The 13,660-nt window shown below is 40.0% G+C and overlaps 1 protein-coding gene across 5 annotated transcripts in view; it reads left to right on the top strand.

The window, feature by feature from the left end:
* Positions 1-13,660, top strand: part of cnih3 (cornichon family AMPA receptor auxiliary protein 3) — a 115,502-nt gene that overhangs the window by 10,748 nt on the left and 91,094 nt on the right. For all 5 annotated transcript variants that reach the window (XM_034228632.1, XM_034228633.1, XM_034228629.1 and 2 more), the window contains exon 2: positions 10,527-10,595. In XM_034228632.1, the coding sequence (XP_034084523.1) occupies positions 10,527-10,595 (69 nt within the window). The remainder of the gene's footprint in view (positions 1-10,526; positions 10,596-13,660) is intronic.

Raw genomic sequence — 13,660 nt, 5'->3', positions numbered from 1 at the left:
CTGTTCACAACAGACAGTTTGACTAACAACTGAATTGTTCACCTTTTCTTATTCTTCCTAGTAAGCAAGTAAAGTTTATTTATAAAGCGCTTTTCACACTCAAAGTCACAAAGTGCTTGACAAAACAAGTAAGAGTGATTAACAATTGTTAACCCACTAGGTAACCCTAATCTGTATGAACCTGTATAATACTGCCGTGTCGGACAACTTTATAAGCAATATCACATATTTTTTAGAGTAAAATGTTATTTTTACCAAAACACTAGGATATGTAAGCACTTCTTTGGAGGATGCTCTTCTGTGGCCTTGAAAATGCCACGATGTTTATTAAATACAAAGGAGGACAGAATTAATGCAAATAAAAGGGGTATTGACATTCAATAAAGGGCAATGGCTTATTTCTGAAAGCAGTGTCATAATGAAAGGAAATTGGAGGGAATATAAAGAGGAAGAATGTGCTTTAAAGAGTAGGACATGGCAAAAAGAGAAGTGGATTCCTGTCCTCTTTGTTACACCTAGCATTTATCATAGTCGTAGTGATTATCCACCGTGCTACCCTGAACTGTACAAACTAGGAAGTAGCTCGGGCTCAAGGTGCCCTAGGAAGACATCAGGGGGGAGAAATGCATAGCTGATACAATTGATCGTAATCTCAATGAAGCAAACAGTCAACATGGCTTCCTGGCACAAGGCACCTGAGGCTATAATGGAGGTGGTGTATAGTTGGGCTGGCTCTGCATCGATCCACATGTTCATTAAACCCTGCTGCATCCTCATCCATCATCCTGACTCCACGCTCCCTATTGTTCCAGAGAGGCATAGACTGTGGGATTATATCAATGATCCTAGTCATCACTTTCTTTTGCTCTTTCATTCCTATTTTAACTGTCATCACATTTAAAGAATGACGGATCATTGCCAATTTGGGTTGTGCTGGCTTTCCTTTTTTATTTGTATTCATAGGCTGAATTATTAATTATTATTCATCACACTGGTGATGTTACAAAATACTTCTGGCAGCTTAAGAGAAACCACAGCGCAGGTCGTCACATTTTGAATGGTGACTTTAGATGATCAGGTTCCCAAAGCCCTGACGGTTTCCATTAACCAACCTTATCATATATGCGTTGCTTGGATGAATCACTATTCCACATTTTTCTTTTGTCTTTCTATTTAGTCTTTTGGCCAACTGATCACAATTGACAATGTGATCAATTCAGGGATTTAGAGGGAACTGTATTAGCATTGATTTTCTTCTTTGTGATTTAGACTGAACAAATACACTGTCTCTTTTCAGGTACAGTGGTTGATAATAGTCTGTGCTGACAGAAGGGCAAATGAATAACAGCATTGAAGCAGTTGGATTTAACGGAACAATGTTAGTTTATTCAATTGGCTAATTAAATCATTCATTCTTTCGATCCTACATATAAAAATGACCTTTTATGTCCATATAGTTATGACATCAGGATAAGATTAACCATGTAAAAGGTTGATTTTTCAAATAGTACAGATAACTAAGGTGGCCGACATGTGCAATAGCGCTACAACGGCCAAAAACACCTCCATAAGGAGAAAAGTGCTGACCCTTTCAAAACGATGCAAACAATAAGAACACAAATGGATCAAAAACACATGCAAATAAAGAAACATCTTCACCAACTGAACAACACATGCGAAGCAACAACTTGATCTTGGTCTGTTTCATAATTGTAAATGTTTTGTCAGAATATTTGAAATGACTAGGCTAGCTACTAGGGCTGTGCATCTTCACTGGTCTCACGATTCGATTACGATTATCCTGTCTTCGATTCAATATCACGATGCGTTGCATCCTCAATTTTCTATATTACTGCACATGGCTTCTTTTTCATCAATGAATACATACAATGTTTCCATGGTAATGCAACTCCTGTCATTGCTTTTTGGACCCACACCAATGATCCTGCAGTAATGTCAACGCAGGACTATTTCTTGGACAGTATATGCTCAATTGAAATTCTGTCTAATAACCATCACTGTAGCTGCATATGTGCCTATCATTTGGCTTTGCTGCCTTGCAGAGAGAGCGGAATCATGCATATAGAATTTTCTGGAAGCGAGAGATTTCCTTTCATTTGATCTCGTCACAGTAAAGGAAGGGGGTTAACAGAAACTGTGCCAGCAGTGTTTATTAGCATCAGGGAACTGCCTTCTCCAGCTGTCTCCCCCTGCCAAGGTGTTCAGCACAGATACCGGCCGTTAGCAGTTTAAACACAAGCCAACCAGCGCATGGACAGCCGCCGGTGACCACTGCCAGCTAGAGGAAGCCTGTATTGGACAAAAAGCACATTTGTACCTCCCGTTTGTCATGTGAGTTCAACTTTGTGTTTACCTGCTTCACTCAAACTAAACGTGATAGAAAGTGGGCGGGGCTTATTTTATGTAGATACCAACCACATTTTCAAGCAATCGATCGATCAATCAATCAATCAAAATACTTGAACCATATTAGAATAAAATAAATACATATTATATAGAAATAAGAAGTATAATTAAACATGTGCAATACAAGTCATTTTAGCCACAGGGACACAATGAACTAAGGGACTCTTAGGCACAGAAACGAGGCAGGACGTCCTCCACAGGACAGGGACCTTCTGAAGACTCGGGCTAATGGTGAAGACTTGGTGCAATCCTTGTCGGCCTAAACAGTACGGGAGTCATCAATGAAAACTTTAATGGAAAATGTTGTTGATGTAAACGTTGCTGATAAAAACGTTTCCAGAACAGTCCGGAAGCCATCAATGGACACGTTGTTGTCGGATATATCCTGGTGCAGCCATGTTTCCTTCAAGCACATTCAATTACAATCCAGATATTCCGTGTGACTTCTAGCTAACGGCGTTAGCTCCTCCAATCCATTAGCTAATGAGCTTAGCTAGTTGCCAATGATCAGAGGGGGAAACACCCCTTATGTCATTTTCTCCATACATCTGTGCCAAGCTCTCTTTCTTCCTCTCTTCTGTTAACTTCTTTTAAAAAGCTTCATGTCCTGTGTGAAAACACCATAATACATGCAATGTGAGTCATGCTTGATATAAACTCACATTTCTTCTGGTTTCCCAACATTTGATTGCTGACAAGATAATTGATCACAAGCCATAAGGACCAACTCTGGCTTCTTCACTTACAACAGACTTATTCCCACTCTTCATTACTCTCCACTTGAGATAACATGCCTACTGTATGCCTCTCGTTGGGGAATTCGGCAGTCCATGTTGTAAATGTTGCATAATGCAGAGAAACAGAAAGACTGCATGTATTGAATGGAGTTGAAGACGAATGGTTGTTAAGAATATTTACTTGTATGGAGTAGGCTTAAAATCCTAATGAATAATTGAGACTTTAAGTAATTAAAGTGGACCTTATAGTTGTTCACACTAGAGTGGAGGTTCCTCTGATTGCGGTTGTTGTTGTTTCATCTTGTCATTTCCATTTGAATGCCTTGAAGGTTGGAAGGAAAAGCTTGTCTTTGGTTGGTCATAGCTACAACTGACTAAATGACAGCAACAATTAGCATACATTTACATCATTTCAGTAAAAGATAGCTAATAAGGCAACACTATGCTCCCCTATATTTCCCTCACAGACACACCGCAAGGCGACGGGTTCACAGTAAACAAGTACATTTATTAATAAGATAACTCTTAATGTAGCACTTTCAGAGCGCTAATTATGTTTTAAATTCAGTCGGAATGAGCAGAGGGTGGCTCGTAGAAACTCAAGCAGCATTTCAATTGATTGGCAACACCTAACATTACTCAAAACAAACAGCGCTGGTTCAGAAACAAAACCCGTATTTCAATTTTATAATGGTAGCATATTATCCTAGCAAATGTGCTTCTTGTTTTTCTGCTGCATAGTAAGCTATCTGTTAGGCTTTGGGAGTAACGGATTACATGTTGGATTACTACAACATTTCTACCAATTGGGGATTACTAGCAGGAATTACAATGATACCTAAAAACTAAAAAGAGCATATAGTGTTAGTTGTAAAAGGATCCGATTTGACTACTACTCTGTAAGCTGTACGGTTCTGTAGGCTCATACTTTAAGTGTGAATCTACGCCTTCTGCCTGAATCTGCTTTATGGTTTTCACTTTCTTTGGTTCATTTTTCTTTATTCAGCAGGTGAACCTTTATGTTCATAAAATAGTATGTGAGAGCTTAACTGTGTATATTAAACTAAAACGGAGCATTTTCTGTCAGATCAGATTTTATTTCTGCTTTTTTAAACTGTAGTATGTGCTCATGGGTTTCAGTGTTGGTGTGCATAGTCTACTGCTAATATGCTTCACGAAAGGCATTCAATTATGAGTCTAAGGATAGAAAATGCTAATATTATTATAATAAGTTTTCCTATAAATAAGATCATTTTTGATACTAAATACTTTTCTAAGGTCACATTGTTCTGTTGTCTTACATAATGCACTTTTTTCCTGCACTTTTTTTCTTGTATTTATTTGCATTGCAATTGATATTGTGGTAAAGAACAGTTATCAGGTTACATTACTTTTATACAAGTTGTTACTCAGATAAAACATTTTTTAGGTAACTTATAATTGTGACGGAGTACATTTTAAAAGTTATTATTTTGTTCATCCTGTGCTGTGCGTAATTGATGGTCAGTAGATGCATGTTAGTGCGGTTAGAAACCATAATAAAGTCTTCAGTGGTGTTTGAAACAAGAATAATATGTGTTCAAATATTAGCAATTTTTTATCCTGAGCCTCATATGTTGAAAAGTGAGCGTATTGATAGTCGTACTGAGTTGAATGATCCTTTAAACCTGCTCAGCTTTACACTCCATGTCGTCTATAATGTTCTTCTCACGTGCTGCACATAAAGATATAGGGGCGTGATGTTTCTGCTGCACTGTAATGTGTGTGTCTATCGGGACTGGGAGTGCAATAGAACGTACAGTTCTAGGCTGGGATTTACGCACCCATGAAGACTGTTTGTGTGTGTTTGAGCTCTCCTGTCGGCCATAAAGAATGGCCCGAGGGAGGCTAACACACTGTAACGGAGCGAGCCAATGAGCCAGGATCACTGCCAGGATCCGTTGGGAAATAACATGTAAAGAGCTGCTTGTCAGTGTGGGGGCGAGCCCAGGGAAATAACCCGGGATTGGTGCAAACCTCTGCCGTCTCTCTGATGTTAATTCCCCATACTGGGCGAATGTTCACATGTACAAACCCACATGCCACTTGCTGCCTCCGTTTCTTCCTCATATAGCACGGATAACATTTTCATAGCACACACACCATAATCTATATATCTATTTGTTCTTACTCACACACTCTGTAACACTCACGTTGTTACTATTCCCCTGGGGGAGACACATTGTAGCTCATATGCAGATACACTGACTGACACACTCATATCTCACACACACACACACACACACACACACACACACACACACACACACACACACACACACACACACACACACACACACACACACACACACACACTAGTCAAGCAATGACATTTGTCTTGTGCTTTTGTAGTGCTATTGCCTTTATTGCAGCACCGATGGAACTGTTGCGTGTTTTATCTGCTGTTCATCATTACTTGTTCTGGTTATTACTTCCTTTAGTGCAGACGTGAGTGGGCGGCAGGATCAAATGAAGCCAATTCAAGATGTTTTGATTTCTTGCGTGTAAATGTTGTGCATCTGGGCAGATTTGATGCAGCATTTTAATTGGAGCAGATGTTAATGATGAGGAGGATGAAAAGCTGATACTGTATACATGGGAAACTTAGATACAGCTATACGTATGTAAAGGGCTGTTTTGCCCTTTTTATTAAGCTGACACATTTTCATCCAAAGCAACTGACAATAAGTGCAATAAACCAGAAAGATACACTAAAAAAAAAAATACACCGGCTCTACTAAATAAATTGAGGTAACAATTTGCGTTGATCTTTTTAAGTATTTCCAATTTAATCGATCATTAAGTTAATCCGAGTAGCCATTTATAATCTGATTACCTCAATTAGTTCAGTACTACAAACATAATTTGCTTTAATATAAATATATCTATACACACTGTATTACAAATAAAGAACTTTGACTGCATCTGTGAAACAAAGGATACAGGAGGATACAAACAGCTAGCTAATCAGTATGCTATGCATGCTACAGTAGCTTAAAACAAGTCGCTAATGTACCTTAGAGCTTGTGTTACACTGTATATGCAGTAAGCAGCTGTTGTAAATGAAGCTGAACAAAAATTGCTACTTACCAGGTAACTTGATAGATTATTAGGTTAAAATCCTGTTGTTCCACTGCTATCAAGTGTTCCACTTCCAGGATGAATGCAGATTGCTCCAACTCAACATGCGGTCAAGCAAAGTCTGGGAAAGTCCAAGCGTGTGTTCAGTTTTGAAACTATACCGATGAAACTCAATAGATATAAGTTACTCTAAGTTAGTATATCCCTATAGTTGAGTTCATGCAGAATTTTTTTTCAAAATCATTACATTTGTAAGTTACATTTATTTTGTTCTTTTTCAGTTTGACTGACTTATTCAAATGAGTTGTAAACTAACTCAAATAGGTTGAGGTAAAAAACTAAAAATGTTATGTTGAAAAAGTATATATTTTTAAGTGGAATCTACTATCCCCATGAATCGTTTTTTAGAGTGTACAAACTCAGAACAACAAAAAATGCAGGTATACTGGTAGGGATGTAACGATGCATCGTGAATCGGTAAAAAATCGGTACAGATGCGTTAAGATTAAAATCAGTTGAGCTAAAAAATTAATCGCGATGCAATTTTTTAACGGCTAAGGGAGTGAACTCATTTTGATTTTATTTGCTGGAACAGCAGTCTGGACATGATTGAACACTATCTAGAACAACAACTTGCCATGGCAGCTGCTCTCCTCAGTGCAGACGTCCGACGAAATGCCCGTGAAATCGACACACTGGATAACACGGACATCCGTGATGCCGTGTAGTGCTGCTGGAGAGCACCGGAACGCTGCTCCGGCACTTCAAACATTGCACTACCCATAAGGAGCTGTACACATGCCACAATGCTGCAGTGTTTGCGTGGCTGTGTCTTTAGTTGAAAGCCCGATCTATACTGATCATACAATAAAGCCATCGAAAATAATATGATACAGTACAAGTACTTTTGGGTCTCTGTGTTTCATTCAATCTCGGCTCTGTGTGCATGTGCGAGCGAGACTTGCAGGGGCAGTTCTTGGGGGGGCCAACAGGGGCCAGTGCCCCCGTAACACTGACCAGGGACCCCCCTGTGGCCCCCCTTAAAAAAAAAGGTTAGAATATTACGATTCATTGGAACTAAATCAAATCTGAGACCCGGATGTATATAGGAGATTAAACTGTTCATTACCTTATAAAAGCAAATACTGTTTATGTTTTTTAATTAAATTGTCACTTGAGAGCAGAGGTGTGGACTCGAGTCACATGACTTGGACTCGAGTCAGACTCGAGTCACCAATTTGATGACTTTGGACTCGACTTGACAAAATCACAAAACACTTGCGACTTGAACGCCAATGACTCGGGACTTGACTTGGACTTGAGCCTTCTGACTTGAGGTGACTTGATCATTTAATTCAGAGGTCTCCAACACGGCGATCGCGAGATGTCCGCTAGAAGAGAAGACTCCCGTTGGGGAGAACAGAATCTTCAGCCGCTCCTACTCTTGCTGTGAATCCATGCAGGCAGGGGCGGGTCTTTATTTAGCTGGGCCACCATGCGAGGACACACTAGGATCATACCATTATGTGAAAGAAGGGTGGGGGGCAGATGCTCCAAAGACAGCATGTGTCGTGGTACAGGCCAGCTACACAGAGCGACGGGGAGCCGGATTTAAATGAAAGCGCGTCGGAAAAAGTCAAGAAATTAGCGAAAACCGAAAAAAGAAGCAGCATCTGGCTGCTTTTCAATGATATTGGAGAAAGCAAAGTTGAGTGCAGGATTTGTAAAATGAAAATAACCTTCAGAGCAGGGTTTTCTTTTGGTAACCAGGATTTATTGTCAGAGGTGGGAGAAGTTCAGATCTTGTACTTGAGTAAAGGGTTAGGGTTAGGGTTAGTAAAGTACAAAAGTATTATCATCAAAATATAGTTAAAGTATCACCTGCAGAGGGATCTAGATGCAGGTGTTCTCTTCCCCATAGAGACCGCCTCACTGCACATTATCCCTTGCATAAAGATAGATTGTAGGTCCCTTATAACATGTTGTACACAGTGGAAATAAACATTCTGGTTACCTCAACATCAGGGATCTTATACATTAAACCCCTTCTGAATCAAACCGTCACAGTAGCCTTACCTTACTGATCCCTCTTAAAATAGAAGAAAACACGTTACTTTACCAGCAGAGAGAAAATTGATTATTACATTATTAATGTGACTAATAAAGAGCGGTTTGATTATTAAGTATTATTCTGTTGATCTATGTCATTACATTTGGTGAAAAGCACATAATGACTTGTTTAAAACTCGTTTTGTCAAAGTTTAGGACTTGACTTGAACTTGACCCCACCTCTGTTTGAGAGTGTTACATTACATTACATGACATGTCACTTGTTAGACGCTTTTAACCAAAGGGACTTACATACTCTGTACTGTGGGCAATCCCCACAGGAGCAATTTTGGGTGAAGCGTCTTGCCCAGGGACACAACGACATGCTGACTGCAGTGGGGTTTGAACCTGTGACCCCTTGATCCGAACACCAACGCACAAACCACTGCACCACACGCCTCCGTGTTGAGAGCTGTATCCATATATCTAGTCTCTTATACATACAGTTCAAGCTGCACTTTATTTTTATTTATTTGAAGGGATTTGTAAAATATATATATATATATATATATATATATATAAAAAAAAAAAAAAATCGTGAGAAAATCGCATTGTGAACTTAAAATTGTGCCTATATACTGCTTCAAATAAGCCAAATCTTTGTAAGTGCTGTTTCAAATGGGCTTAACTCTTTGGGTGCTTTTTTTTTCGGGGGGGTGTGTTGAGTTTAATAGTCAAGTACAACAGGTGGGTTTCCAAATGGAAGATGTGTAGACTTTTTGCTGCCCTGATAAATGGGAGCTTGGTATCAATTTTGTGTTCGGCCAATTGGCTGATGAGTGCACGTGCTGCACTGTAAGGTTTAACCATGTCCTGGATATAGAAAGGGCCTGATCCATTTACAGGTAGGCCAGGACCAGTGACTTGAAGTGGATTTGGGCAGCGAATGGTAGGCAGTGGGTGAGGGTGAAAAAACGTTAAAGCCAGTCGTGCTGCTGCATCCTGGGAGAGCGAGGTCGGATGGCACTTGCAGGTAGACCAGCCTGGAGGGAGCTGCAGTAGTGAAGGCGTGACACATGTTGAACCTGAAGTCACAGAACAACAGGTTAGAGGAAACAAGTGATAAAGAGAACTGGAATGTGAAGAAAATCCAAATGTGGCTGTCTTTTTGTCAACAACTCATTACATTACATTCCAAAGAAACAAAACGAGTTAGCACCTCTCTCAGTGCTTCTTCACATACCTTCTCAAAGATTGAAATCTTTAAAAAAGGGTTACAAATATTTTTTGAATCATTTTCAAATTGCATGGAACTGCAAGAAGAAATGCTCTCATGGTCAGCGTCTGTCCGATGTACTAATTAGAAAAAGGGTACATGGTGAATGGTCATGAAAACAGCCACATGCAGCTACTAGCATGCTGTTGACTTTTTTATTGCTTAATTACATTTTAATAAAATATAATGAAGTAATTTTTGGTAGATCTTTGTATTGTATCAACTTATGGCTGTTGAATAAATAAAACAGATATTGACAATAAATAGTGTATTATTTGTGTCGTATTATCTCAACATAAACACTAGCCATTTTGTTAAAGTATTGAAAAAAACCTGTCATCCTGGTAATATATGTATTTAAAACAATGAAGTGGCTCATTTATGTTTTAGTTTTTGAACAAAGGAGGGCTAAAACAAGGGATAATAGGGATAATTGCACTTGTGGTGGTGTTGTTTCACTTTAAATATGCTATGATAACATAGAGGTATGGATCATCTCGATTCTGTGTGTAAATAACACCCTGCATTCTGATTGGTGGATTGCTGGTTGGGAGACATAAATCAAATTGTATTTATACAGCCGAATATCACAAATTTGCCTCACGGGACTTTACAATATTTACAGCATACGACACCCAAAGAGAACCTCCACCCCCTGAAGACAATTAAAGGTTGAGAAGAGATATATCTCCAAGGACGGATATTTGTGCGTGTGTAGAGAATAAACAACTTCATACAATTACAATACAGAAAAATGATAATGTGAACATATATGAAGAAAGATTGATCCAGGTGGCGCACCAAATAATGACAGTGTCGTTAAGCAGGAGGCATGATGATGTGCTTCGACATTCCACGTTGTCTCTTTATTTGTACTGATTATAAAGTCCTCACTTCTTCTCCGCTCTTCTTTCCAGATCACAGCCTTTGATGAGCTCCAGGCCGACTTCAAGGTGCCGATCGATCAGGGCAATCCACTCCATGCGGTACGTTTTCCCCCCGATGTATTTTCACCAAACACTCTTTTTATTGTCTTGGTTTTATCTGGATAGAAATTGCAGGCTTATATTGAAATCTACTTGCTAAGACAAACACACATTTCTCTGCCTCACTATTTGTCTTCCCCATGCTTTCTCTTTCTCCATTAATGTTGAATCAAGCAGCTGGCAACATGCTGGTTGTGTACGCCTTCCTCTCTTCTGTTCCTGGCTTAAAAGCAGACTCCTGTTATAGGACTTGAGGCTACAGCATGAAGTATGAATGATAATCTTTTGCAAACATATTCTTGAATCCAAATATAGATGAAGTAAAGTGACAAACCAAATATAAACATGGGATCTACACAGGGTCGGCTCTAGAACAAATCGAATGGGGGGGCAATTATTTACCAAGGGGGGGCACACACTGCCGTCAACAACCAACACACAAAGACCAACGCAACTTCAGCTGTAAAGTCTATTGTTTTTCACACGCATTGCAGGGTGTTGCGCTATTTTATAGCGCACCTATGACTTGTGCATACATGCACGGTTGTGGCACGACCACCAAAACAGAAACATATGGACATAGGCCACCATATAAAAGTGTGCAAATGTATTTAGTATCCTATTCATGTGAACCTGTTTTAGGTGGGGGTGGACCTAACCTCCTCTAGGAGGGTCTATTGAAGTTAAATGCATCAATCTGGTGCACTTTGAGAGCAAAATGAAGAGATCTATGGATAGCCTATCTCTCAGCATCCATATGACACAGAACTGTACACAGATTTACTTTTTCTTTATGGATATTTTACTAATCACTCCCCTTTTAAACTGTATTCTTGTGTTACTGTCCTATAGTATTTCATACCCGTTTTTCATTTATTCTCTTATTTTTTAATAACTATAATGATCATATAAAGGTGTTCCTCGCAAATACTTGTTTACATAAATGGTGACCAAACCGTTTGAGACCCACTGAGATAACTTACACTAAAGTTAACTATCTAAACACTGAGAGAGTCCTTACCTCACTAAGCTGACGTTATAAGATCCTCTCAGTCTGACAGGAGAGGACTCTCCTCCACCTTGGTGTAGAAACAGCTCTTTATATCCGTTAGCACAGCCAGCTAACCAGATGCTAGTTACAACATTCCACGTTACCGCTCGCGCACTCACAAAATGCGCTCGAGCCATAGACACACACAGAGCCGAGCTTGAATGAAACACAGAGACCCAGAAGTAGGCTACTTGTACTGTACTGTATATCATATTATTTTCGATGGCTTTACTGTATAATCAGTTTAACAGATCGCCACTGGGCTTTCATCTAAACACACAGCCACGTAATGATAACAAAACAAAGGTCGAGGGTCATTGGTCAAGCAACACAACAATCAGAGAGCAGCAGTGAGCACACCTCAGGCTGTGTTTTATATTTGTATTCTTTATTTCTGATGTATTTCACACAAAAAACCTTTACGGGCCGTCCACACTACAGCATCGACAGCTTCAAAAACGGTTTCCAACGCGTCTGCCCATTCACTTTGAATGGGGTAACGTCACGTTGCCTCGCTTTTCACCGAACTAAATTGTGAGTAGCATAGCGGTCCGTCTCCGGCGTCAGAAGTTGAACACATGTTCAACTTCTGACGCCGGAGTAGTCAGCGCCAGCCAATCAAATCCCGTTTCTGAAAATCTGACAGCTCAAGCCCTAGCCAATCAAACCGCGTCTAAGCTGGGAGAGATATCCCGACGTTCATTTCTATATTTCAAAAAAAGATGGAGGAGAAACTAATTATCGCCGTAGCAAATCACCCGGTTTTGTATGACCAGACCCTCTTCACCTACCGGGATACAAACCGGAAGAACCAGTCATGGAGGGAGGTGGCAGAGACAGTGGGTGAAACTGGTTTAAAACTGAGTTTATATATATATATATTGCTCGCATAAAATCCCCGGTTTTTTTTTGCTTTGTATGTCGGGGGCGGGAGATTCATGTGATTGGTTGTTGGTCGCGTTGCTCGAATAAAATCCCCAAGCTTCAGACACGCCCAGCTCCAAGCTTTTTTTGAAGCTGTAGTGTGGACAACGTTAGTGGAAACATTTTCACTTATATGATTAAAAAAAAAAAACGGCAAAGTGGCAAGGCTTGCCCACGTGTTGGGGGGGCACAGTGACTCATTTGGGGGGGCATGGCCCGCGAATGACCCCCCATGACGCCGACCCTGGATCTACAGTTGGTTTCCAAGCCAAACCATCTCCACTCTCGCAGCTCGAGACTCAGTTCAGGACACAATGTCCCTAAAGCTGTCTATATTAAACAAAGATAAAACTGAGGTAATGGTTTTTGGAGCCAAGGCAGAACGTATAAAAGTTAGCGCTGAGCTTCAGTGTGCAATGTTCAAAACAACAGATAAAGCCAGAAATCTAGGTGTAGTCATGGACTCTGACCTGAGTTTCAACAGTCACATTAAAACAGTTACTAAATCAGCCTACTATCACCTAAAGAATATATCTAGGATTAAAAGACTAATGTCACAGCAGGATTTGGAAAAACTTGTCCATGCTTTTATCTTCAGTAGACTCGACTACTGCAATGGTGTCTTCACAGGTCTCACTAAAAAATCTATTAGGAAGCTGCAGCTAATTCAGAACGCCGCTGCTCGAGTCCTCACTGACACTAAGAAAGTGGATCACATCACTCCAGTTCTGAAGTCTTTACACTGGCTTCCTGTGTGTCAAAGAATAGATTTCAAAATACTGCTGCTGGTTTATAAAGCACTGAATGGTTTAGGCCCAAAATACATTTCTGACCTCCTGCTAAATGATGAACCATCCAGATCTCTCAGGTCTTCAGGGACTGGTCAGCTTTCTGTCCCCAGAGTCAGAACTAAACATGGTAAAGCAGCGTTCAGTTATTATGCTCCAAATATCTGGAACAAACTCCCAGAAACCTGCAGGTCCGCTGCAAGTCTGACTACTTTTAAATCCAGGCTGAAGACTTTTCTTTTTGTCGCTGCTTTTAATTGAACTATTCATATCTTAGACTGCACTGTAACTTTTATCCATGT

This window comes from Gymnodraco acuticeps, unplaced genomic scaffold, assembly GCF_902827175.1.
Source record: "Gymnodraco acuticeps unplaced genomic scaffold, fGymAcu1.1, whole genome shotgun sequence".
In the NCBI taxonomy this organism is placed as follows: domain Eukaryota; kingdom Metazoa; phylum Chordata; class Actinopteri; order Perciformes; family Bathydraconidae; genus Gymnodraco; species Gymnodraco acuticeps.
Note: the sequence above shows the minus strand (reverse complement) of the source record. Positions and strands in the feature narration are given on the sequence as shown.